The sequence below is a fragment of the Giraffa tippelskirchi genome, chromosome 10 (assembly GCF_054371585.1).
Source record: "Giraffa tippelskirchi isolate mGirTip1 chromosome 10, T2T-mGirTip1v1.2.pri, whole genome shotgun sequence".
In the NCBI taxonomy this organism is placed as follows: domain Eukaryota; kingdom Metazoa; phylum Chordata; class Mammalia; order Artiodactyla; family Giraffidae; genus Giraffa; species Giraffa tippelskirchi.
In genome coordinates, this window is record NC_137284.1 from 19,487,416 (window position 1) to 19,514,559 (window position 27,144).

The window sequence follows — 27,144 nt, forward strand, 5'->3', positions numbered from 1 at the left end:
GGTTGCTTGGTAATACCCAGGAACGTATTTTTGAAGGTGTGATGATAGTATTGTGGTTATGTTGAATACTAATCCTTATCTTTCATGGATACATACCCAAGTGTTTACAGATGAAATGATTATTTCTGGGATCTGATTCAAAACCATCTGGGAGTTAAGGGTGGGATGGAGAACAAGACTGTCCTGGTGTTGGTTGGCTTCAGAAGCTAGTGATGGGTACATGAGGTTTATTAGTTTTTTTTCTATCATGCAAATGTTTGAAAATTTCTACAATTAAGAAAGAATGCATGACTTTTTTTTTTAAAGGCAAGAAAAGCTATGATATTAACAGTATTTGGAAAACAGAAATATGAATGATTTTCCCTCTACTTTTTTATTTTCAATTTTCTATAATACTTTTATAATGGAAAACATAAAATAAGCTACTAAAGAAATTCCCTATTTTCTCAAAAGAGCCAGAGCAAGTCCACCCGTAATCTAATGAGGTTAAAGTATCATGACAAAAGCATTTCCCACCTCTTAATCAGTTAACTACCCGTTCATACACTTTAAAACAGGGCAATCTCTGAGGACAAGTGTGGTCTATTTCCTTTTTTTAATATTTATTATTTATTTGGCTGTGCTAAGTCTTATGTGGGATCTTCGATCTTCATGGCGACAAGCAGGATGTTTAGCTGAGGCATGTGGGATCTAGTTCCCCAACCAGGGCCAGAACCCCGGCCCCCCACATTAGGAGCACAGAGCCTTAGCCACTGGACCACCAGGGAAGTCCCCAAATATGGTCTTTAAATGGGCCAAGAGCACAAAGGCACGCAAACGCAGAACAGATTACAGACAGATTTAACAAAAATAATGATGGTAACCAGGCTGATGGCAGTGATCACTTGGTAGTGTGTACACATGTTGAATTATAATGCTGTACAACTGAAACTTACATAATAATAATAGTAAAGAGAATGTAAACCCCCAAAACAGATATGGTCAGGTAAAAATGGGCGACGACTCAAGGGATAATACATAACATACTTTGGTTTAAAAACAAAACAAAATTAACTAGTGATACCGTTACTCTTGAGAGCTAGGCAGAGTTTGGGACGAAGACCTTGAGAATGTAAGGCTGACCTTCGCATGGACCTTAGCACAGGGATCTCCTCCTTGCCTGTGTATGGCCGGCTGGGGACAGGACAGCCACAGCTCCCAGGACAGCTGTCTTCTGTGGGTCGCCTCCAGTTTTCCTCAGTGACACAACAGTAATTTCCACATGTCACAGTATGAAAATAAAGTTTGGGAAGTAGTGGTTTAAGCTCAAACTGTCCTGATCATTGCTCAAAAGCTGAATAAACGTGTAACAAGGGGCAATGGTACATCGTAACCTCTTTTTGAAATGTTGGCACAGAAAAAAAAACTAACACACCGTGTTATAGGTCAATACCATTGTTTCTGTTCTTTTTTTTCCCCCCATCTGTACTCCCTCCCACACCCCACTGGTGAAATCTGAAGGTGTATTCCAGCAGCATTCAATGAAGCAAACCTATGAACATAAATGCTAGCTCAGGGGCATAAGGTTAAACTGTGGGAACAGGAGCAAAATCCTGAATCCCTGTGCCAATGCTAAACGTATTCAAGGTAAGTCTGACATAAATTCCACTTGATAAGAAAGAGACATACTTAAGTGTCAGTGGATGGAAAGTCTTCATAGAGTAGGAGCTTAGAGCTGGTGAGGATCTTCTTTTATTATTATTTAAATTTTTTATCGCACCTTACAGCTCGTGGGATCTTAGTTCCCTGACCAGGGGTCAAACCTGCGTTGCAAATGTGGAGTCTTAACCACTGGACCACCAGGGAACTCTGCCAAGACAATAAACTGAAGCCCAAATTACTCACTTAAGTTCATAAGCAGCTGAACTGGGGCCAGTCCCCAGCTACCAACACTGCACTTCCAGGACACCTCCAGAGACCTCTTGCTAATTGCCTCTTTGAATCTCTCTAAAACCACAAAACAATCTCCAAGTACTTCCTGCTTTGCAGGGAAACTGAATCACTGGTTAATCTGCAACTAGCAAACCACTGTTCAAGGAACCAGAAGTTAACCTCATGCCACTAATTAACCTTAAATTTGTGATATTTAAACACAATTTCCTTATTAGTCAGTTCCTGTTTATATTTATGAATTAAAAAGGAGGCTCTGTCATTCTTGCACAGGATAGAGAATATTTTTAAAAGCAAACTATCATGGTCTTCTTTATATGGTTGTGGGAGGGGCACATATCATAAGTATATCGAGACCTGTGAATATAAGCCATGTTTGTATTCTGTAAGAATGAAGACATTACTAATAAAATTTCCCTCCTTGTACTGAGAAAACAGTCCAGACAAAAGAGGCCCCAACCAAAAAGAGAATGAGATTGGTAGAGAAGCAGAAAAATGAGCTACCAAGACAGGATCAACTGAATGAGGAAGAGGAAAAAGACAATATATATCTTTGCATAAATTCCTGTGTACTGAGAGCAACTATTTCAATAACCAGCAAGTGCCTAGAGGCATAGGATAAACATTAAGGAAACAGACATTTCTATATCCACACTGGCTAAAGCTGTACTGTGATACCAAGCAAACAAAACAAACTCTTCAAATTTCTCTCACAAAGTTTCAACAAGAAAAATCTAAAAGTTCCTTCTCCAGAAAAAAAAAGGGACCAGTGTTTTCATTCCTAGGCACTATAATGTATGCCTTGGGTTAACGTGAAACCCAAGAACACAAGGTCTGAGTCACTGGCAATGACATCTGAGTTGGTTCTTCATTTTCCTTCCTGTCACAGAGAAAATTCTGCAGAACAGGGATCACTTTTTGAACACTGTTAAGGACAGGTTAAGGCAGAAATAGGTTCCCCAGCCCCCACAGGAAACCATAAAAGTCCTTCACCTAAAACAGCCTTGTAATTAACATAACGATACAAACTTAAGTCCTGATATCCAAATTTTAGAGTCCTTAGAAAGGAGGCTTCAAGTACCTACATAATGTGTGATATGGGACTGTTTACTGAAATTAGAAACTGGGTCTGGGGCATTATCAGTAAAAGGTAGTAATTCTCAACTTCTAAAGATCTGTGTCTTTCCTGTGAATCTGCGGGGGAAAAACAGGAGGAGAGACAGAGGCTGTTTCCCCAGTCTCCCTTGAAATTCTTCACATTTACAACCATCACCTCTCATTACAGAAACACACACAGGCTTTCTTTCCCCCTCTTAACAAATACATCTACTCCTTCCTCCACTCTTTAGACAAAAAAATGGACAGAAATTAGATGATTCAAAATGTTCAGACACACCTAAAACAAGCCTACGATACACCTCACCCAGTCCAGGGATATTTGTGAGTTTGCTCTGCACCAGATGGGCGGATTAAAAAAAAAAAAAAATGAATGAATGAGTCCTTAGGGCATTCACTGTTCAACAGCAGCTGCCAACTGATACATCTTGACCTGCACAACTCAAAATCAATTTAAACTCAAAGGACCGTACGGTGGACGGAAGAAGACCACTGAACAAGCACAGCCTTACTACTGCCCACCTAGACTGCAGCATCCTAGCTGATTCCCCTGCTCTCAAAGCCCCCTCCTTTTCCATGTGTCCTGCATTCAACTACCAGATTCGTTTCTACCTTTCAAGGAGTCTCCCTCCTGCTCGAGAAGCTTCACAGACTCCTTAGATCACAGACTCACATCTAGATCAAACTCTTCTTCAGGTTAAAGTCTTCTACAGGCTAGCTCCACTTACCTGTTCAACTCTGTTTCATGCCAATCCGTTTTAGAGGGGTAGGACACAAAAGTAATTCCACTAACTCGTCTGGCAGCCGTCATGCTCAGCATTAACTGTTTCCTCTATCGTCAGCGCAGACCCATTCGCTTTCTGACATTTCTTTTAGGGCTTATCATCCTTAACAAATGGCAGGTGTGTCCCAAGCTACTTTTACAGTGTTACCATCCCAACCAGAAGTTCCTCTTCCCTGCCACCCCTTAGTGAAGTCAGAAAGTCTCGACTTCGTGAAGTCGCAGGCAGTTTGGGCATGGGGGTCCCAACGCTGCACCTTGTAAGAAAAGGGGAGGGTCTGGAGAGACTGCAAACGGCGAAGGGGGAAATGAAGGAAAGGTTCCTGCTCTGTACTTTGTCTTCTCTTTGGAAGCCGTGGCGGGGGGGGGGGGGGGGGTTGAAGGAGGAGACTCCAAGAAATCAATTCGTGAAGAAGGCAGAAGAAACTCAGGGGGCTTCCTAGGAAGGAAATATAGGCCCCTGGGTAACAGAAGGGGCTCCCCATCACCCCTGGGAGAGAAGGACTAGTTACAACGTGAAACAAAGAGGTTGGGAGTCAGGAGGTGAGGGGTGGAGAGGTTTCACTGATCCCGCATCTCCGAAGGTCGAGCCATAAGGAAAGGAGAAGGAACGTGACGCGTCCCCTGGGGCAAGAGGGACGGGGTGGGCGCCTCAAGACGGCTCTGGGGAGCGTTCATGGGGCATCTCTTCTACCCGGCGCGGGGGCGGGGAGGTGGCTTTTGAGTGGAGTCGTCTCTCAAAGGGAGAAACGGTTTCCCGAGACAGGGATCTCCGAGAACGGAAACCCCGGGTCCGCAGAAACGTTAAAGCTCTGAGGCACCGGCATTCCGCAGCCCCAACCCGGCTTTCGCACACACTCACCGCGTCTCCTCCAAACGCCACCGCTCCAGCTGCAGCTACCGGCCGGCGCAGCCGCACTCAGCGCGCACCGCCCCCACGTGACGCGACCCGGGCCCCGCCCGTCCTGCCCACGTGACTCGCAGGGCCCGCCCACCCGTCCTCCCTCTGGCTCTTTCGTTGCTCTCCTCTGGGCGTGGCCTTGCCTCGCCCCTCCCTTCTAGGCAAGATGGCGGCGCCCGGCTGTAGTACGCCTGGCCTCTGGGTCCGGGGCTTCGGACAGTGTCTTGGGAGTCTCTTCACCCTCTTCTCAAAGCCACTTTGTTCCGCTGCTGCTGCTGCCTCTCGGCCCCTGGATGCTCAGCGATTAGCAGAGAGACTCCGGGCCCAGAAACAGCAACAAAAGACGAAGGAGCCGGTGAGTACAGAAGGACCACAACTCCCAAGAGGCAGTGCGCTCACTGGGGTGCGGGAGGGAGGGAGGCGGGTCCTCTGACACCTGTCATGTAAATGTCGAGGGCTTGTGGTGGGAGAATTAGGAGAAAGCGAAGGGGACAGCTCAGCAGGGTGCGGGATCTTCCTCTGGGCTGGGTCTTTGGCTCCTGCCGACCCAGCCTTAAGCCCTACTTGGGTACCAGTGAGACAGACACGCACCCCTGCTCTCAAATTACTCGAGGAAGGCGCGCGTCTAGAGCAGAGATACAGGCTTTCCCTTCCCAAATTCTCACCCAGATTTAGTGAAAGACCTCCTCACCGAACATTTCGCGTCTCTCCTTCTCTCCCCGTAGGCGCCCACAAACCCCGTTCAGCGGCGAGTGCGAGAACTAGTGCGGTTCACAGAGCAGCTGCAGCGCGTCCACCCCAACGTGCTGGCCAAGGCGCTGAGCCGAGGAATTGTCCATCAGGACAAGGACCTTGTGGTCATCAATAAGCCCTACGGCCTCCCTGTGCATGGTGAGGAGCACGTGGCGGCGTCGGAGGCGGGGGCAGCTCTGACATCACTCGTGGGGCTTTCTGAAGCTTTGCTTTCAGAGTAATTAAACTTTTGTAAGGATACTGACCTATGTAAGGCACCAGAGAGGACACAGAGATAAAGAAGCCGGTCCCCATCTTCCAAGCATCTGGCAGCCAGCAGTATGAAATTTGCTGTGTGCCGACCTCCACCAGGGATTGCTATAGAGGACCAAGGCTGTGTAGTTCCTGTCTTCAAATTATTTTCCATCAAAATTGGGAAAAAGGACATAAGGTGTGTTTGGTGTACACCTAGCAAAGCCCCAGGGCACCTTGACCTTTATGGACACCCTGATGTTTTTTCAATAAATGTTAAATGTAGTTGTCAGAGGTAGCTGGAGTGAGTCAGGAAAGATTGATAGAAAAAATATATTTGTGGAAAGGGTTTTGCTGGAGGCTAAGGCATGTTTTAGCTAGAAGTACAAATGCTTTAGGGGGAGATACGGAGGTGGTTGCACTTGAAAATAAGGAATTAAGTTAGACATTGCCTAGTGCTTTGTGTGTATTTTTCTCTCTTGATCTTTCCGTTAAGTTTCTTGCCTTTTCATTCCCCAAGAAATAATTATTATCCTGATATTTACATTTTGTAGATGAGAAAATTAAAAATTGAAAAGGGTAAGTAATCTTTCTAAGGTCAATGGCTAGTTAGGAGGCTCCATAGAGTGGAACCCAGGAATGCCTCACCCCAAAGCCCATCCTTTCAACTCCTTGGCAATGCCTCAGGAGGGCCTTATGCTATTGCATTTCTCACTAGGGTTTACTTGGCAGATTCTCAAGCCTGTGTTTATATAGTGAAATATCAGACCTCCTCATTTTGGTTGCTAATTTTAGTTTGAGTACATAAGTATCTTTAAAAAATTGTTTATGTCTGAGGAGAAAGCCACATACCCTAGGATCTTGTTTCTTAAACTTTATTATGAGTATGAGTCACTTGGGCGTTTTGTTAAAATGCAGAGTTTGATTCATTATCTGGGTTGGGGGGCCTGAGATTCCTTTCTAGCAGGTTCCCCGGGGGTACCGACATGTTACTAGTCCCTGGACCACACTTCAGTTTTACTGCCCTCAAGAGCAACTGCTGTTAATCCAGTAATCTGCTTTTCCCAAATAGAGGTCTTTGGTGGGATCTTTTCCTGGCCACTCAGATCTCTGGGTCTTTCCTTCTCAGGTGGCCCTGGGGTCCAGCTCTGCATCAGTGATGTATTGCCCATCCTCGCAAAGATACTCCACGGCCACAAGGCAAAGCCACTGCACCTGTGCCATCGGCTGGACAAGGAAACCACAGGTGTGATGGTGTTGGCTTGGGAAAAAGAAGTGGCGCGTCAAGTCCAAGAGCTGTTTAGAACCCGTCAGGTGACAAAGAAGTACTGGTACGAAACCTGTCGAAAGCGGTCGAGGTGGTGTAGGCCCTCTTTCATTTACTCAGCTGTTCTTACATCAGGAATCCCTGGTGACAGAAGGCACTATATTAGGATCAGTTCAGTTCTGTTGCTCAGTCGTGTCTGACTCTTTGCGACCCCATGAACCGCAGCACGCCAGGCCTCCCTGTCCATCACCAACCCAGAGTCCATCCAAACCCGTGTCCATTGAGTCGGTGATGCCATCCAACCATCTCATCCTCTGTCGTCCCCTTCTCCTGCCCTCAATCTTTCCCAGCATCAGGGTCTTTTCCAATGAGTCAGCTCTTCGCATGAGGTGGCCAAAGTATTGGAGTTTCAGCTTCTACATCAGTCCTTCCAATGAACACCCAGGACTGATCTCCTTTAGGAGGGACTGGTTGGATCTCCTTGCAGTCCAAGGGACTCTCAAGAGTCTTCTCCAACACCACAGTTCCAAAGCATCGATTCTTCAGTGCTCAGCCCTCTTTATAGTCCAACTCTCACATCCATACATGACCACTGGAAAAACTATAGCCTTGACTAGAGGACCTTTGTTGACAAAGTGATGTCTCTGCTTTTTAATATGCTGTCTAGGTTGGTCATAACTTTCCTTCCAAGGAGTAAGCTTCTTTTTATTTAATGGCTGCAGTCACCATCTGCAGTGATTTTGGAGCCCAGAAAAATAAAGTCAGCCACTGTTACCACTGTTTCCCCATCTATTTGCCATGAAGTGATGGGACCAGATGCCATGATCTTAGTTTTCTGAATGCTGAGCTTTAAGCCAACTTTTTTACTCTCCTCTTTCACTTTCATCAAGAGGCTCTTTAGTTCTTCTTCACTTTCTGCCATAAGGATGGTGTCATCTGCATATCTGAGGTTATTGATATTTCTCCCAGCAATCCTGAGTCCAGCTTGTGTTTCTTCCAGCCCAGCGTTTCTCATGATGTACTCTGCATATAAGTTAAATAAGCAGGGTGACAATATACAGCCTTGACGTACTCCTTTTCCTATTTGGAACCAGCCTGTTGTTCCATGTCCAGTTCTAACTGTTGCTTCCTGACCTGCATACAGGTTTCTCAAGAGGCAGGTCAGGTGGTCTGGTATTCCCATCTCTTTCAGAATTTTCCACAGTTTATTGTGATCTACACAGTCAAAGGCTTTGGCATAGTCAATAAAGCAGAAATAGATGTTTTTCTGGAACTCTCTTGCTTTTTCGATGATCCAGCGAATGTTAGCAATTTGATCTCTGGTTCCTCTGCCTTTTATAAAACCAGCTTGAACATCTGGAGGTTCACAGTTCACGTATTGCTGAAGCCTGGTTTGGAGAATTTTGAGCATTACTTTACTAGCGTGTGAGATGAGTGCAATTGTGCGGTAGTTTGAGCATTCTTTGGCATTGCCTTTCTTTGGGATTGGTATTAGGATCTCTAGACATATAAGGATTATAGGAAATAGATTTAGTGCTTAGACTGTCAGAGTCTGATAGTATAGTGGTTCCTAATTATGGCTGTACATAAAAATTATTAAAAATTAATTATGCAAGTAATATGGTTTGATTCTTGTGGTAAAATGTCAGACAACAAGGAAAAAGAAAAAAAAAAAAGTCCTGGAGAATTCACTCATTCTATTATTCTAGTTCCTTCCCTTGGGGTAGTTTGGTTTTTATTCCTGTGGAGCTTACTCATCTTATTTACATACATGTCTGATGCAGGTTCCATCCCTGAGTTGGGAAGATCTGCTGGAGGAGGACTTAACAACCCACTCCAGTATTCTTGCCTAGGAAATCACATGGACAGAGGAGCCTGACAGGCTACAGTCCACAGGGTTGCAAAGAGTAGGACATGATGGAGTGACTGAGCCCAGTGATACGTATACTGTGTGTGTGTTACATTGTACAGTGTACACTGTACTTTTCCAACTTAACTCTTCGTCTGTAGGCTCTTTCCACATTGGTGCATATAGATTTACCTCAGTTTTTATTTGGCTGTGCTGGGTCTTAGTTGCGGTGTGTGGGATCTTTGATCTTCATTGTGGCATGTGGAATCTTCAGTTGCAGCATACGAACTCTGAATTGTGGCATGTGGGATCTAATTCCCTGACCAGGGATTGAACCCTGTCCCCTGCCATTGGACTACCAGGGAAGTCCCAGTCTTAGTTTATTTTAATATATATAATTTATGTATGTTTTAATTGAAGGATAATTGCTTTACAGAATTTTATTGTTTTCTGTCAAACCTCAACATGAATCAGCCATAGGTATACGTATATCCCCTCCCTCCTGAACCTCCCTTGCGTCTCCCTCCCCATCCCACCCCTCTAGGTTGATACAGAGCCCCTGTTTGAGTTTCCTGAGCCATACAGCAAATTCCTGTTGGCTATCTATTTTACATATGGTAACGTCACTTTCCATGTTACTCTCTCCATACATCTCACCCTCTCCTCCCCTCTCCCCCTGTCCAAAAGTCTATTCTCTTAAGTCTGTTTCTCTATTGCTCTCCTGCAAATAAATGCTTCAGTACCATCTTCTTAGATTCCGTATATATGCGTTAGTGTGTGATATTTATCTTTCCCTTTCTGACTTACTTCACTCTGTATAATAGGCTCTAGGTTCATCTACCTCATTAGAACTGACTCACATGCATTCCTTTTTATAGCTGAGTAGCATTCCATTGTGTATATGCACCACAACTTCTTTATCCATTCATCTGTCAGTGGACATCTAGGTTGCTTCCATGGTCTAGCTGTTGTAAATAGTGCTGCAATGAACAGTGGGATATATGTGTCTTTTTCAATTTTGCCAACCTTAGTTTTTTAATAGAAGAAAGGTACATGAGCAAAAACGAAACCACTCCTATCCCCCATCTACTCAATTTCCTGCTCCTGAAGCAGTTCCTGTTGCTAGTGTCCTGGGTAAACTTGCAGAGTTATGTGGGATATGTATAAGCAGATGATTATATGGCAGCGTATTTTGCATTGCTTTACACTCTGCATTTTTCACTTGGACAGTATATCTTGGAGGGCCTTTTGTGTTGTACAGTTAGAGCTGTCTTCTTTTCAACGGCTCTATTGTATGTATTCGTTGTGTGGATATATCATAACTTCCTTATTGATGTTTAGGTAGTTTTCCATTTTTCAAAGCCTCTTGCAAATATGTGAGTATATCCTTAGGACAAATGCCCAGAAATGGAATTGCTGGGTTGAAGGGTGCACACTTTTTAAAATTTGAATAGTTACTACCCAAGTTGCTCTCCAAAATGATGTCAGTTTTTATTCCCACTAGCAGTGATGAGTATCCACCTCCCATTATGCCTGACCAATTCATTTTTAAAAGGTTTGCCACTCTGATGGGTAAAAAAATATATATATTTTATTTTCTGTTTCCCTGTTAACTAGTGATGTTGGCTGGTTTTGTGTGTGTGTGTTTATCCGTGGTTTGCGTTTTCCTTTCTGTGAACAGACTGTTTTCTTTTGCCTGTGTTCTATAAGGTTATTATTTTCTTTTTGACTGGTGAGCATTCTTTTCATATTTTGGATGTTAGTCCTTTTTGTATGATAGATTTTGAAGTTGCTTTGCTATCTTGGGAACCTTAAAAAAAATCTGTATGCTTGAGACCCACCCACAGAGATTCTGATTCATAAGTCTGGTGGGTGTGGGGTTTAGGTATCTGTATCTTTAAAAAGCTCCACAAATGACTCTGATGAGGAATCAAGTTTTAAGAATCACCTCAATGAGAGATGATAGGTAATGGAGCAAGTTTAGCATGGTAGCTAAATGCTCAGAAAAATCTGTGTTCAGCTCTCACCTGTGTTATTTACCAGTGTGAGACTTTAAGTAAACTATTGAACTTCTCTTACTAGATTTGGGATTCTTTGAGAGCAGGGATTTTTTTTTTTTTTTTCCCTTTTTTTGGTTGGGGCATGCAGTGCACACAGTGTGGCATGGGGAATTTCCCCAACCAAGGTTTGAACCCATGCCCCCTGCAGTGGAAGCACGGAGTCTTAACCACTGGGTGGCCAGGGAAGTCTGACCAATAGGGATTTTTGTCTTATTCATCCATATAAAACCAGTGCCTACCTAAATCAGTGCCTGTTTACATTCAGTGAATACTTATTGGCTGAAAGTTTTTGAGCAGGAGCGTTAGGTCATTAGGAAGGGTCATCTAATGGTTATAAATCAGTGTAAGTATGAAAAAATGCATCAGATAGCAGTCTAAGCGGCTACCAACCTGCATCTGGGTGTCTAGAGTGTGAGATGTTGTATCTGAGAGGGCTTTTGAGTCCTAGGCCAGTGATTCTGTGTTAGGCTGATTGACCTGGAGGAGGTTTAAACGGAAGGACAAATCAGAGTCTTCTACCTGTCTGCAACGTGATGGACCTCCAACAAGAGAGGTTGGGAGTGAGTTACTGAGCTGTGTTTGGGGTTCCTGTGACTTTTGGAGCACATTTCCTCCCTGTTTTATCTACCTGGCAAATAGAGCAGGAGCAGTCCTATGAATTTTTCATTCAGTTCATTTTATTTATTCATTTGTTTCCTATGCAACTTGAACTTACCATCTTTTATCCTTTAAAAAAGAAAGATACAAAACTATATTATCCCCCTTTAAAATGAAACTGCCCATACTCACTTTTAAAGGCTGGATGAAAGACCATGTTATTAATATAATTTTTTGTTTGTTTGTTTTCCTGTTTTTTCCCCCCAGTATCCTGCAGTCAGCATATTTACTTGAGTAGCAGAAAAGATAGGTTTGTAAGAATAGTGACAGCTGTCAGTCTAAACTCTATACCAAGAGATTATTTGGGACCCTCTAACCCTCAGAACTCACTATAGTAGTGCAGAAAGTCCAGCATGAAAACCTCTGAGTAGCCAAAAAACCAAGGAGCACTTCCCTCACCTTTGCGGTTCAGGCCAGGGTTTGTGTGTCCCCCCAGGGCCATCACCATGCGCGTCCCGGTGCCTGAAGCGGGAGTCGTGGACATTCCCATCGTCGAGAAGGAGGCGCAGGGCCAGCAGCATCACCACAAGGTGGGTGGGTGAGCGCCTCTGGAGAGATGGGTTTTCTGCTCGTCCTTTGAAGTCACGTCTTGATTTCTCTGGCTGCAGATGACGCTGTCGCCGAGCTACCGCATGGACGACGGAAAGATGGTGAGGGTTCGGAGCAGCCGGAACGCTCACCTGGCGGTGACTCAGTACCAAGTGCTGAGCAGCAGCCTGTCCGCTGCCCTCTTGGAGCTCCAGCCTGTTACCGGTGAGGGCGCCACCGTTCTGCAGCAGGTGGCAGAGCCCCAGGGCTCCTCAGGGCTTCACCCAGGGCCTCGTGCTGGGCTCCACCCTTCCTCTGAGCCCCCAGTGTTATGGGGGCGCTGAGGTTGATTCAGAGTGTGCTTCTGGTGCTGATCCAAGGCTGGGAGCTCCCATGGGGATGGGATTGTGAAAAACAGTAGCATGAGGATATGAACAGTTTGCTTATATTTATTTAAAAATTTGCAAACAGGTTCCTCAAAGAGATGTGTGTCCACCGCTGTTCATAGCAGCCCTATACACAATAGCCAAAAGGTGAACACAACCCACATGTCCATCAGCAGATGAATGGAAAGACGTGGTGGTACTTCATGCAGTGAAATATTACGCAGCCATACAAAGGAAGGAGATTCTGACATATGCTTCAGCTGGATAAAACCTTATAGACATTACGCTAAATTAAATAAGCCCAACACAAAAGGGCACATACTGTATGATTCCACTTATGTGAGATACCTAGAGTCGTCAGGTTCATAGAGACAGATAGCAGCGTGGTGGTTACAGGGCCTGGAGGGAGGAGGGGGTGGAGAGTTAACGGTTTACGGGGACAGGGTTTCAGTTTGGGATGAAAGGGTTCTGGAGATGGACAGTGGTGATGGTTGCACAACAATGTGAATGTACTTAATGCCACTGAACTGAATGCTTAAAAAGGATTAAAATGGTAAACCTTGGGACTTCCCTGGTGGTCCGGTGGTTGGGACTTTGAGCTTCCGCTGTAGGAGCGCAGGTTCCATGCCTGGTCGGGGAACTCAGGTCCTACATGCTGTGCCGTGCAGCCTTTAAAAAAAGAGAGAATTCCTAATGAACTACTGTCAAATTCTGTTTTTAAAAAAAGTTCAAACTTTATGTATATTTTGCCATAATGTAAAAAAAATGTGCCAAGCAGTACTATTTAATGTTGAAAAAGTTATTTTTTAAAAAAGCATGGCAGCAATAGACCCCCAAGTTGATCGTAGTGGTTATGTGTGGCAGAAAGGGAACTGTGACAGGGAGGGGTACTTAGAGGCTTAACGGTATTATTTCCTAATAGCTTATCATTTGTTATATTATCCTTTACACTTCATTGTAGTTGGGGTTTTGCCAATTTTACTGTGCTTTGATTTAATATGATTAGAAGCAGATGCTGCCAGTGGTATCGTTTCTATAGCTACTCATAAGTCTCCTCCCTTTCTCTCTTTAAAGGAATAAAACATCAGCTTCGCGTTCACCTGTCTTTTGGGTTGGATTGCCCAATCCTTGGTGATCACAAGTACTCAGACTGGAGCAGGCTGGCCCCCCAGGTAATATCTTTTTGACCCAAGATGCAACAGAATAAGGGAGAAAACTCACGCTTTCCCCTTGTTAAATCCCTGAAGTCAGTTGCAGCAAAGCCATGTTGATTGTTTTCAGACATAGCACCCTGTCAGCTGGGTGGCTTCCTGGTGGCTCAGCAGTAAAAATCCACCTGCAGTGCAGGAGACGTGGGGGTCACGGGTTCAATCCCTGGTTCGGAAGGATCCCCTGGAGGAGGGCATGGCAACCCACTCCAGTATTCTTCCCTGGAGAATCCCGTGGACAGAGAATCCTGGCGGGCTACAGTCCATGGGGTCACAAAGAGTCTGACACGACTGAGCAACTAAACAACAAGAATCCTCCTGCTAGCTCCTTAGCTTAGGGAGAAATTCAGAAGCAGACAGGAGACTTTCTTAAGGCTCATAGCAGCCTTTCATGCTACTGCTAAAGAGCCTTGGTGGAAACTTGTTTTCACTGTTAACAGCCCGTTCTCTTGGAAAGCCAGAGAACTGGCCAAAGAGAGCTTTCCCCATGTGGTGGGTTTTCTATTGCATGGGTTCTGAACCCTTCCTAGAGACAGGCCCGAAGCAGGCTGTCCCTCAGTGTGACATCCGGGGGGGGTCAGTGATGGGGCCCCTGGTCAGAGGAGCCGCCAGCCCAGCTCTCACGAGCTCTTTCCTTTGTGCAGAAGCTGTCTGCCGGGATCCTGAAGAAGCTGGGGCTGCAGCAGTCCAAGGCCCGCCACCTCCCGCTGCACCTGCACGCCTGCCAGCTGACCCTGCCCGCCCTGCAGTCCCAGAAGGAAGAACTCACCTTGCTCTGCAAGCCTCCTCGCTACTTTGTCAACTCCCTGCGCCGTCTGGGCTTAAAGATGCCAAGTCGGGACCACAGTGCAGACGAGGAAGCCGCACAGCCAGGAGCCCAGTGAAGACGGCCGGGCGTCTGCCCTGAATTCTTCACTTTGTTTAAGGGACTCTGCCGACTTCTCACTGGGGCCAGACTCCAGAAGAGCCAGGTGTGAAGAGATGGAGGAACCACTGCTTCAGGGCTTTTACTGGAGGCTAGCAACTGTTTCCCACCACTCTGGCCACACTCTGGAAAAGCCAGCGGACAGCTTCCCTGCCTCCAAGGCGACAGAAGCCCAGGATCAGGAGAGCTAAAGCCCGGGATGGCTAATCAGGCATGGTTTTTACCCAGCAATGAAGCGCTTGATCTATCAGGATGGTTCCTGTAGTTGGAGAGAACGTGATGGTTATCATCTAGCTCAGACAGGGATTCAGAAGCAGCTTCTGTCCTCCTTGTGGAGTCACAGGATCACTCAACAAAGCCTTTCTGCTTGATTTGTTCAGTCCCAGATTTTTTAAAATATTATTGGAGTTTGATTGCTTTGCAATGTTGTGTTCGTTTTTGCTGTACCACCAAGTGAATCAACTATATGTATACATATATCCCCTCCCTCTTGAGCCTCCCGCCCTTCCATCCCACCCCACTAGGTCATCACAGAGCACCAAGCTGAGCTCCCTGTGCTGTACAACCGCCTCCCGCTAGCTGTGTACATTTTCCAGATGGTAGTGTACATATGTCAATGCTACTTACCAGTTCATCCCACCCTCTCCTTCCCACCCCATTTCTACATGTCCATTCTCTACATCTTCATCTCCATTCCTGCCTAGCAAATAGGTTCAGCTGTGCCATTTTCCTAGATTCCATCTATATGCATTAATACACGATATTTGTTTTTCTGATTTCATTCTGTATGACAGTCTCTAGGTCCATCCACATCATTACAAATAACCCAGTTTCTTTCATTTTTATGCATAATATTCCACTCTATATATGTACACATCTTTATCCATTCATCTGTTGATGGATCAGTTGCAGATTCTGTAGACAGGGGTCATAGACAACAAGGATTCTTACCTGGCTCAGCCCAGGAGCCTTGCTGTGTGAGTGATCATGGAGCCTGTGAAGGGGTGTTCATTGAGCAACAAAAGCAGGTGTAAATGACGGGCAGGTAACAAAAGCAAGTGGAGCAGGCAGGGTGTTAGGCCATGGCGGGAGCCGTGATGGGAGCACCCATACACCTAAAGAGGGCAGCAGTTAGCTGCAGCTGAGTGTCACTCTAGGGGAACAGATTTCAGAACTTTTTTCAGAGAGTGAGGAAACCCAGCCATTCATGTGAAACCTGCCAGCATCTTGCTAGCCAAGTCAGGATTTACTTAGCTTGGATAGGCTGGCAGATCATATTTTCAGGTTGGGTTTCATCTGCAGGCTGTCTGTTTGCAATCTATGTTTAAAGACTGGTATAGACGTTTCAGAAAGGGCCATCTTGAGAGTTCTGCATCAGTGGTTGACGTTTTAGCTTCATGTAGCATCTGTCCTTTCTAGACTAGGGGATGGCTTTGGTTAGTCTATAAACACTGTAGTTAATGTTGTGAGGGAGCTGCCATTTCTCGAATCTTCGTTGTTTCAGAAGCAAGCCTATCCTTGGGTCTCAGGAGGCTGAGCCAAGCACCCCTTGGAGGGAAATGATTTTAACCGCCCCTCTTAGTGGTCAGGCTCGCTCCTGTCTGATTTTTTGCAAGAGTACAATCTTGTAAACAAATACACCTCATATTACCTTGGCTGAGCTGAGAAAACTGGGAATGACAGCAGAGTTGGGGAGAGACCCCATTAGGTGCTCTCTCTGTGTTGAAAACAACTTTCTAAACCCACTTTCCTGTTTCCACAATACCTGTTACCCTGCATCACGGACTTAACTTTAGAAGCACAGATGAGGTCACTGTGTGTGTGCTCCACAGCAAGAGAAGCCACCGTAATGAGAAGTCCTCACGTCGCAACCAGAGAGGGGCCCTCACTCGCCCCAACTAGAGAAAACCCTCGCACAGCAGCCAAAACACAGTGCATCTAAAAATAAGTTAATTAAAAAATTTTTTAAAAGATAGTGTTTTTAAAAAAATATTCAAGGTGCCAGGTTTTGGGGTAGCATGTCCTCAACCCCATCACCAAATAGCTACAAAGTCAGGGGTTCCCATTGCTTTCTCAGGCTTGATAATCCTCTAGAACAACTCTCAAAACTCAGCTATACTTGCTGTTGGCAGTTTTTATTACGGCAATAAAAGAGGCTCATGGGGTGGAGGTCTGCAAGGGTCCCAGACACGAAGCTACCCTGGCTCCTCCCTGGGGATTCAGGACTACCACCCTCCAGGTGCACAGACGTATATTGCCAACCACAAAGGTCACATAAGCTTCAGTGCCTGGAGTCTTGATTGGGGTTTCATCATGTCAGCAGGATTGATTAGATCACTGGTTATCAAACTCAGTCCAACTCTCCATCTCTAATCACATGGTTGGTCTTATTGACATACCATTGACAGGCCTGCACCCTGGCACTCCCCAGGGGTTACACAAACTGTCAGGACCCATCCTAAGTAACAAAGACACTCCTATCATTCCAAAGATTTAGAGGCTTCCTCCCAGGAGGCAGGGACAAAAGCCAGGCAAATTCCTTACTACACAACACCGTTTGCCGCTGGCACTCCTGTTGCTGGAGTCATCTCCATGTCCTAGATAGGGACCCCTTAGCCTTTCAGTCTCCTTGGTGGCTCTCTGTGTATATGCCTCCATCAGCTAAAGCCTTAAGGTTCTCTTGGACCAGTGGCCTTGAAATACTTCTGTTCACTTCCTTTCTCGCACCCCACTTGGCACACACTTACCTGCTGCAATCCAGGGCAGTGAGAATGGGGTTTTAATCAAGCCTGATCACCCAGGAGGGTGAAACTGCTTTCCTAGGGATGTTCTCTGCTCTATTCCCAGTCACAATAAACTATGTGTGCTCAGTCACGTCCAACTCTTTGCTACCCCACAGACTGTAGCCCGCCAGGCTCCTCTGTCCATGGAATTTCCCAGGCAAGACTACTGGAGTGAGTTGCCATTTCCTCCTCAAGGGGATCTTCCTCACCCACAGGTGGAACCTGAGTCTCCTGCCTCTCTTGCATTGCAGGTGGATTCTTTACCGCTTAATCTCAGGGAAACTTTAGGGGCGCAGTAAACAGGCTCCAAATACTGCTGGGAAGAACGGATAGAGCTGACTGGGGGTTGATACGAGTGGGGTAGAGGGAAAATCTAGGGTGACTCCCAGGGAGCCTATCTGAGTAGCAGGGTAGATGAGGTGGGTTGACAACAAACGGGAGGAAGAGGTTTGGGGGTCCGCTCCCAAGCCTGTCAGTGCTGTCATAAATCCATGTATCCAGAAGGGCATTGGGGGATGGCAATTACCCCGTGTGCCCTGAGCACTTGTGTGCCCTGAGCACCAAAAAGTGCTCGTCACTCCACACTTCCTGTCGCATATCCTACTCATTCCCTGTAATTATACCTGTCTCCTCCCAGCCTGTGAGCTTCCTGTGGGCAGACACAGTGCTTTCCTCTTTGGCCCCCAAGCCCTATACCTGTAAACTCTTGAAAAGTGACTAAGGCAGTCCCCTGACTCTAGTAGCTCTCAGGCTCTGGATCTAGATGGGCTTTCAGTTCAAATGATGGCTCTGATATTTATCGGCTATGACTATGGATGATTTAACTTATCTGAGCCTCAGTGCATGCACCTGCAAAATGGGCATAATAACAGTACCTCTATGACACAGATATTTTGAAGGATTGATGGAAACAATTCATATTAAGTTCCCAGAAGAATTCCTAACAGATGGCAAGGACCCAATTAATGCAATATTAGGGTGTTTGTGTGTGCGTGCTCAGTCACTAAATTGTGTCTGATTCTTTGTAATCCCTGGACTGTAGTTTGTCAAGCTTCTCTGTCCATGGAATTCTCCAGCCAACGATACTGGAGTGGGTTGCCATTTTCTTCTCCAGGGGATCTTCCTGACCCAGGCATCAAACCTGTGTCTCCTGCGTTGGTAGACAGATTCTTTACCACTGAGCCACCTGGGAAGCCAGTAATGTTAGGTTAAAGCAGGTTAAATTTGCCATTTTTATTGAGATGGTATTCACATGCTATAAAATCCACCCATTTAAAGTGTACAATTCAGTGGCTTTAGTACATTCCTAGAATTGGACAATTATCACCCCAACCCAATTTCAGAATATTTTAATTCTCACAAAAAAGAAACCTGATATCCATCTTTTAATTAATATATCTCCTTTTGTTGGTTGTGCTTTTGATGTCATATATTAAAAAATTGCCTAATCCAAATTCACAGAGATTTACCTATTTTTCCCTCTAATAGTTTTCTAGGTTTAGCTCTTACATTTTGGGACTATAATCCATTTAAAATTAATTTTTGAGTATGATGTATTAAAGTGTCCAGCTTTGCATATAGATAGCCAATGGTCCCGGCATCATTTGTTGAAAAGATTTTTTTTTTTTTAAAAGATCCACATGTTTGTTTGTTTGTTGATGTGGACCATTTTGCAAGTCTTTACTGAATCTGTTACAATATTGTTTCTGTTTTATGTTTTGATTCTTTGGCTGCTAAACACCTGTGATCTTAGCTCATTGAACAGGGATCAACTTACACCCCCTGGACGTGAAGACGAAGACAAAGTCTTAACCACTGGACTGCTAGGGAAGTCCCCTGAAAAGATTTTTCTTTCTCCCATGAAATTGTTTTGGTAAACTGTCATTTTTGAAGTCGCTCAGTCATGTCCAGCTCTTTGTAACCCCATGGACTGCAGCACGCCAGGCTTCCCTGTCCATCATCAACTCCCTCCCGGAGCTTACTCAAACTCATGTCCGTCGAGGCAGTGATGCCATCCAACCATCTCATCCTCTCTCATCCCCTTTTCCCACCTTCAGTCTTTCCCAGCATCAGGGTCTTTTCCAATGAGTCAGTTCTTCGCATCAGGTGGCCAAAATATTGGAGTTTCAGCTTCAACATCAGTCCTTCCAATGAATATTCAGGACTGATTTCCTTTAGGATTTATAGTTAATTTTATCGGGTAAAATTTAGTTTTATTACAGTATTAATATGAAAGAAGCAAAATGAGAAGTAAATGCAATTTCTCATTCTACCACCAGATGGCAGAAGTCTCCCAGATTTAGTCTCCCTCTCTGGCCTGAAGGGCTACCCCGGTGGCTCAGACGGTAAAGCGTCTGCCTGCAGTGCAGGAGACCTGGGTTCGATCCCTGGGTTGGGAAGATCCACTGGAGAAGGAAATGGCAACCCACTCCAGTACTATTGCCTGGAAAATTCCATGGACTGAGGAGCCTAATAGGCTACAATCCGTGGGGCCGCAAAGAATCAGACACAACTGAGTGACTTCACTTTCTGGCCTGAAAGCGGGAACAGGTTTGAATCAAGCATCTTTCACAACAGCGTTTCTCTGTTTTCCTCTAGCCTCCAGATACTCTTGACATTGGCTTCCCCAGCATTGTAAATCTCTGGCCTTTTATTTAAGTTAGTTTCAAACTTAAATTTTTCTGTTCTCAGGTGGAGAGTGAGATAGTGGAGGGAGGTCATGGTTTAGGCTCCCCAAGTGTATTCACCCTAGAATGAGACTCATAAACACTCAGTTATAACAGGACTACAAGTTCATTACAGACATGTGGAAAGTATAATCAGGCTGCTCTCAGTTATGGAAAAGCCTAATGACTACACTCAGATAGGAGTACATGTTAGGTGGGACACACAGTCAGCCTTACTGTGGGAGCACTGCCTTATCAGTCCCAGGTCTGTGTTATGGGGCCCCACCTGGAGCACCAGGGGAGAAGTGAAAGAGTAGGAGTCTGAAAGGCCCACCTTCCTTTCGGAAAGAAACACCTGCTCTGACTCACTGGCCTCTCTTGCTGGTTTCTCAAAGTATTAGCAGTTCTGAGTTCCCTAAACCTACCCAGGAGGGGTCTTGCTACTTCCTCACCCCATTGCCCCCAGGCTTCCCTTCAACTGTACGCAGGGTTGAAGGGCCACCTTTGTCTGCCTCCCGGATCATCTAGAGACAGCTGAATTTATCTGTGAGTTCTGTTAACGGGACCCCTTCCATATTAGGCATGCTCCATTCATTTATAAGACATGGCTGCTCTCAGTTTTTCACTGTTTAAAATAAAAAGCCTAATGGAAATATTCATTTACCCACCACGTGGTTGCAGAGCTCAGCTGAAATGTCAAGCATTCTTAGCAGTTGGCTGCTTTTATTTTGGCCCAATGCACCGTAGTAAAAAATTGCAGTCTCTCTGCTGATCGGAAGCACTGAGTGATATGCATGATTTTGACTAATAAAAGCAGGCCGATAAAATGTGATTTAATAAATAATAGGGGGAAATAAAGATGGCAGGTTTGGAAGTTGGGGCTGCACTGATAAGCTTCAGGTAGCCGACACGTGTTGGAGGCTGCTGCTCCTCATTTCTTCCCGGGCCCCACTACTCCCCACAGCCTTTCTGAAATGAGTTTCCGAGTCCTCAGGCTCCTGCCTCTTCCACACTTCCCACCTGCATCTGTGGGCCCTGAACCCCAGCATCAGAGCAGACTGTGCACCCCCTTTCCCCAACACCTGCTGACCAGTCTGTCCCAGGGGCGAGAGTGGAGGCAGGAGCGGGAGGCAGGGAGCCCGGAGCGCCAGCGCTGATTGCGGGTAGGGGCGGTGCTAACCCGGAGCCCGTCTCTCAGCACTCTGGGAGCTATTACCATCTGTCCATCAGCAGCTTCAAGGAGCCAGGAGCCATGACCTGGACCATTCAGGGAGCGAGCGAGGGGACGGGTCCCCACTTTGATGTGAGCAACAGGGTCAGAGAGGGAGCAGGAGGTGAGGGCCAGGCCTGGGCTGCAGGCAGCAATCTCCTCTCCCAGCTAGGCTTCCACGGTGACGCCAGCTTGCCTTCATCACCCCTTTCCTGTCTCCCTGCTCGGGGGCCGCCAGGTCTCCTCCAGAGCCTCTGGGCTGCTCTGGGCTCCTGGTCCCACTCCTCCAGCCCGTGTCCCAATAGTGGACCCATCATCACCTGTCCACACACCCTCCCCGGAGGGGGAGTGAGGGGGTGGGAGGGCTGGGGAGTGGGAGACAAAGCAGGGAGCCCCCAGGGTGGGGGCCAAACCCACTTGATTCTAAGGGGCAGGTGGTGACTGCTTCCTACAGGAAGCGCAGGATCTGAGATTCAGAAGAGAGAACCTTCGCTTCAGAACCAGGAACCGCAGGGCTGCGAGGAACCTCCACCTTCAGCTATACTCCTCGCAGACCATGCCCAGCCTGGCCCTGCACGCTTGCACTCAAGGGGCATTACCTCCTGAGGTTCCCATGCTCACTGGTTGGGGGAGGAGATGAGAGAACAGGAAGGGAGGGGGAAGGAGGACAGATGGACAGACAGAAGGAGAGAGCCACAGGTTCCCCTGGAGGTGACCCGAGTTATACACACACACACACACACACACACACACACACACACACACCTCCTGCAGCTAGGCCTGAATGGCTGCCAGTTCATCCTGGCCCAGTCGGAGAGTCTGGCCTTTTTCCTGTCTAAAGTTACAGAATTTTCCAGAAGTTCCCCTGTTTTTTTTTCTGGACTCATAAACCAGATTTTCCCCTGTCCTTCTATTTCTCTGGCCTAGAGAAGAAAAGCCAGAGAGAGTGAGCAAGTAGGCAGAGAGCCTGTGGTCACACACCCAAGGCTGACCTTTGTCTCTGTCCCCCCTACTTGGAGCTCCCAGGGCCTGAGTACCTGCAACGCCAGCCCCTGTTGTCTGCACAGAGCCTCTTGCATGAGTTAACTTATTTGCATGCATGCTTGCTAAGTCACTTTGTGTCCAACTTTTTGCAACCTCATGAATGGTAGCCCGCCAGGCTCCTCTCTCCATGGGATTCCCCAGGCAAGAACACTGGAGCCATCCCCCAGAGTCCCCGGGGATGAAGCATAGCCCTGACTGTGCTGTCCATTCCACAGCAGAGGGCTGGGAGAGGTCTCCACCTTCAGCTACACCCCTCTCTGACAGTACCCAGCCTGGCCCTGCACGCCTGCAAACTTACTACAGTTTAGGGGAGACATCAGAAAGGAAGTTGACTCCTTATTTCCAGAAAGACTGGAGTCAAGCTGCTTCTGGGAGTTGCCAGGCAGTGACCGAGAAGTTAGACCCCCAGGAGGGGATGTGAGGAGACCCGCAGTATAGCTCAGGGGATCACCCTGAGAACAGAGTAAGCACGCAGGTGTCCCCCAAACTGGATGACCCACCAAAGATGGAGCTGGAGACCTTGCTGGGAGGGGAAGAGATGGCGGTCACCCCAAGCCAAGTCCCCTCCCCTGCCCCTGGCTAGGAATTGGGTAGATTCGAGGGAGAGCACAGCGTCACGGGCGGTCCCCGAAGGGCTGTGGATCCCTTGAGAGGTGTGCAGCTGATTTGCAGGTGCTGATATGAAGCCAGGACTCTTGGGTTCCTGATTTGAAGGTCAGAAGCCCAAGATGCCAGGGCTTTAGGAACCCGTAAGATCCGGCATCAAATCCTTCCCAGAATCAGAGGAGGAGGGGTGAGGTTGCTCTATCAAAAGCGTTCTTTCCTTCCCATCCTCTGAGCAGGTTCACTCAACACCCGGCATCACTCATCCCTAGGCGGTTTAGCTGCCATCAGGGGTGCTGTTTGGTGCAGGAGACGGAAGGGGAGTTAGAGCAGGTGGGAGGGCAGAGAGGAGCCCCCCGGGCGTGCCGGACACTGGCAGCTTTGTCTCTCATGCCCACCTTTGAGGGGGGGGAGGACAGGGGTTGGTGGTGGCCCCCCCACCCTACATGGCACGCAGCCCTGTGTCTGGGTCAGGGAATTAAGCTGTCCTCACCTCCCCAGTAAGAATGAGGCCTGACGGGCTGTGACGAGAGCTGTCAGTGCTGGGGTCCAGTCCCAGCCAGCGCTGATAAGGCAGGCAGCTCAGGACCCTTGGGAAAGACAGGACCGGGAGAGCAGTGTCCAGGGCTCTAGGGGGGCGGTGCAGGTGGGAACAGAGCAACCTTTGTGCACCCCTGACCGGCCCTGGCCACGGACAGCTTCCTGCCAAGGGCTCTGCCTGGACTCGGACTCGGCACACGGGGTCTGAATCCACCCCTACCTCGGCACCTGCTTGGGACCAGGCTCTCAGCTTCTCCGGGGAGCTCATCCTGCAGGGATGAAGATGGGGACGAGCTTCAAGGAGAAGCAGGTGATGGTGACTGTCTTGGCCATCGTCCAGCACCTGCCCTCCCAGCCTCTCTTCTCAGCACTGTACTGGGCAATGCCAACCAGCCTGCCAAGTGCTGGAGCTGAAGCTGGGAAGCGTGTGAACGGTGGGGTCATCTTCCTGGGGGCAACCCACATATCCCCATGTGGGTCTGTCCTGGGAGGAAGCTGAGCCTCTGTGGGAGCCGGGCTCCCACCAGAGAGGACCAGAAACACGTGGGGACCAGCCTCCTTGCGGTCCCCAAGTCCTCCTGGTCCCTGTGGCTCGGCAACCCTACACGAGCAGGGACCTTACTGGGCTTGCGTTTCTGCCTGGTGAGGACATTCTGGGGGCAGAGGTTCTAGGCCCTGAGCCCCAGCCCAGCTCATCCCTAAACCACGAGGCTGGGTAACTGCAGTCGCAGGCAGGGACGGGCGACAGCGGCTGACAGTATCGCTCTGCTGCGCTGGATTGGCAGCCGAGTGTGGCCACAGTCTCAGCAGGAAACTTGCCACTGGACTGCACTCTGCCTCCTCTGTCTCACATTTTCCAAAGAAAAGTGCCTCATCACCGGTTCTCTCATTCGCCCCCTCCCTCTGGCCGGCCCTAAAATCAACCAGGGTGGGCTCCAGGCCTGGGCGTGGGGGACCCCAGCAGCTTTGACAGGCCTCAAAAAGTTTCTCAGTCTCAAACCCCCCCCCCCCCCCCGCCCAGAGATGCCCTGTCCTTGTCTCTTCTTGGGTCTGAGGACCCTACGTAGCCCTGCTGTGTCCCACGTGGGCCTGGAAGGTGCCTGGGAGGGTCCATCTGACTGGTGGTTCTCAGGGTCCTTGCTGTGATCGCCAGGGGCTCTGTTCCCAGCCTCCCCCTCCTGCCCAAGCTGGCCCTGAGTAGAGCCCTCAGCCCAGCCGCCCAGCTGACCAGACCCCGGGGTCTCTGGTTGCCCCTGGAGCTGCACAGAGAGGATGGGGAGGCTTGCAGAGGCCTCTAGGGTTCCAGCCGGAAAGATGGGCGAGGAAGGCATTCACTGACAGGCACGCTCCTGGGTCCCAACCCGGGATGGAGGCCAAGAATTCTCATGCCAAAGTCAGGCTCCGACGTGTGACTGGCTGCCCTTTGTCCATTTCCCTGCGTCTGCCATCGTTTCTGCTGTGGCCTCTGTCTCTCTCATCCTCTTATCCCCTCTCTCTCTGCATCTGTCTCGCTTCGTCTCTGTCTGTCTCTGTCTCTCTGTCTCTCTCATCCTTGCAGTCTCTGCATCCACCCCTCGGCTGGTCCCTCTCTGGCGCCTTCTCCTTCCTGTTCAGACCCACCTCTCCCCTTCTCTCTCTCCGCCTCTCTCTCTTTTTCTCCATCCTGAGGGTCTTCCTTTGTGTGAAGTCCCTCCTCTCCTCCACCCACAGCTTCAGCCACATCCTCTCGGCAGCCCCCCACCCCCATCCCCGTCCAGCAGGAGGTTTGTCCCCCGACCCCCTCACAGAGACCGGGAGACCCCCGGGTTCTCCTCTAGGCACTGGAAAGCCAGCCCTGTGGTGGGGGAGTGGGCGGTGGGCTTTAACCTCTGAAAGTGTCCCCCTGCTCCCCTAGCAAACAACCTGAGTACTCAGGTGCCTGCCAGGGTTAAGCTCTCCAGACCAGTTCCCTCGCCCCCTTTCCAGAGGGGCTGCTCCCGTAAGTCCCTCCTGTGTGAGAATGGCGAGCCACCACCACCCAAAGGATGTCACCAACCCTACACTGTGTCCCCAGGCCCCACACATGGAGGGTCCCTTTTCTGTTGTGAAGGGGAGAGAAGGAAAAGGGAGGAGGGGGTGCTATGCGCCTGGTTCCTGGGTAGAACACCAAGCTCTGACTCTGAAGACTGGCTTGAACACTAAAAGGACAGAGGGGGCACAGCTGGCCACAGCATCCGTCCCCAGGTGACCCTGTACCGTGTCACAGCCTCCTCTGTGCGTCCCCTTCAGACTCTGCCCTCCATGGGCTGGGGGAGGAAGCTGCTGCTGCTGAGTCGCTTCAGTCGTGTCCGACTCTGTGCGACCCCATAGACGGCAGCCCACTAGGCTCCCCCGTCCCTGGGATCCTCCAGGCAAGAACACTGGAGTGGGTTGCCATTTCCTTCTCCAATGCATGAAAGGGAAAAGTGAAAGTGAAGTCGCTCAGTCGTGTCCAACTCAGCGACCCCGTGGACTGCAGCCCACCAGGCTCCGCCGTCCATGGGATTTTCCAGGCAAGAGTACTGGAGTGGGATGCCATTGCCTTCTGGGGGAGGAAGAGTTGACTGAACACAGCATCGTACAACAGAAGAGGGAACTGTGGATCAGAGAGGTGAACAGCCAGCCCAGGACATATAGCAAATTGCCAGCGTTGCTGGGGTGGCCCTTCTTCTCCACTCCCACCTCTCCTAGGATACTGCCTGAAGGCATCCAGGCTGACTGCCCAGTGCAGGCCGCTCCTGCCTTCAACCCGCAGTTTCTGCATTTATAAATGCCCAAGTCTAACAAACTTTTTTGAGCACCTTCTCTACCCCAGGCTTGGGGCTGGTTTGAGAGCTGGATGTGGGTGGCACATCCAGGGACTACCTGTCTGCTTCTGGACCGCTGTTCTCCAGACTGTCTGTGTCTGTGTTGCCCATGGGCCAGGACTAAAGGGAGGAGGGTATGGGAGTTTGGGGGGTGCGGCGTGGGGTGAGGAGGGTGGGTGGAGGGGCCTGGGTTTAATGAGGTGACTGCCACTTGTATGAAACAGAAGGCAGCGCAGCTTGTGTGAACTCTGACCTCTCCTGTCCATCCTGCCTTTCACCGGGAGCTTTACGAGAACGGCCCCTTCCTCAGGAGGGACCCACCGCAGCTTGGGGAAGCTTGGCCTGAGAGGGTCAGGGAGGGTGGGGGTGAGCAGAAGGGCTGGCCCCAGGGCACAGGCTAGGGTTCACCCGAGCCCCTGCACCTCTGCCTCCCTCTCTGCCTCCCTAAGAGGGGCGCTGGAAAATGGAAGATGGGTCGTGGCTGGATTTGAGGAGGAATGTGAAAGTCGCTCAGTTGTGTCCAACTCTTTGTGATCCCATGGATTATACAGTCCATGGAACTCTCCAGGGCAGAATACTGGAGTGGGTAGCCATTCCCTTCTCCAGGGGAATCTTTCCAACCCCAGGATTTAACCCAGGTCTCTCGTATTGCAGGCAAATTCTTTACCAGCTGAGCCACCAGGGAAGCCCAAGAATACTGGAGTGGGTAGCCTATCCCTTTTCCAGGGGGTCTTCCTGGCCCAGGGATAGAACCAGGGTCTCCTGGATTGCAGGAGGATTCTTTACCAGCTGAGCTATCAGGGAAGCCCGGAGGCATAGATTGCAAAACTGGAGACTTCTAAAAATGCAAACTTCCAAGCCCCAACCCTGGGGTTTCTGGTT

At 48.5% G+C, this 27,144-nt stretch overlaps 2 protein-coding genes across 11 annotated transcripts in view; one reads left to right on the plus strand and one right to left on the minus strand.

Annotated features, from left to right (window-relative positions):
- SIRAL1 (SIR2 antiphage like 1) overlaps nucleotides 1-4,737 on the minus strand; it is a 44,937-nt gene extending 40,200 nt beyond the window's left edge. For 3 of the 8 annotated variants that reach the window (XM_081535031.1, XM_081535029.1, XM_081535028.1), the window contains exon 1: nucleotides 4,689-4,737. Coding sequence is in view for 5 of the 8 variants with exons in the window: in XM_081535027.1 (XP_081391153.1) it covers nucleotides 1,123-1,130 (8 nt within the window). In the remaining 3 variants the exon portion in view is untranslated. Of the gene's footprint in view, nucleotides 1-1,122 lie in introns of all 8 variants that reach the window. The other 5 variants (XM_081535030.1, XM_081535025.1, XM_081535023.1 and 2 more) reach the window with 2 other exon arrangements.
- Nucleotides 4,738-4,875: 138 nt separating this feature from the next.
- Nucleotides 4,876-15,015, plus strand: RPUSD4 (RNA pseudouridine synthase D4). 3 transcript variants are annotated; one of them, XM_081535004.1, is made up of 7 exons: nucleotides 4,876-5,082; nucleotides 5,453-5,618; nucleotides 6,841-7,042; nucleotides 11,981-12,074; nucleotides 12,153-12,297; nucleotides 13,533-13,630; nucleotides 14,311-15,015. In XM_081535004.1, the coding sequence occupies exons 1-7, from the start codon at nucleotides 4,894-4,896 to the stop codon at nucleotides 14,548-14,550; spliced, it is 1,134 nt and encodes a 377-aa protein (XP_081391130.1). In that variant the 5' UTR covers nucleotides 4,876-4,893; the 3' UTR covers nucleotides 14,551-15,015. The 3 variants fall into 3 exon arrangements, with proteins under 3 accessions (XP_081391130.1, XP_081391132.1, XP_081391133.1); XM_081535006.1 differs by having other exon boundaries at nucleotides 14,314-15,015; XM_081535007.1 differs by having other exon boundaries at nucleotides 11,981-12,054; nucleotides 12,226-12,297.
- Nucleotides 15,016-27,144: the final 12,129 nt, after the last annotated feature.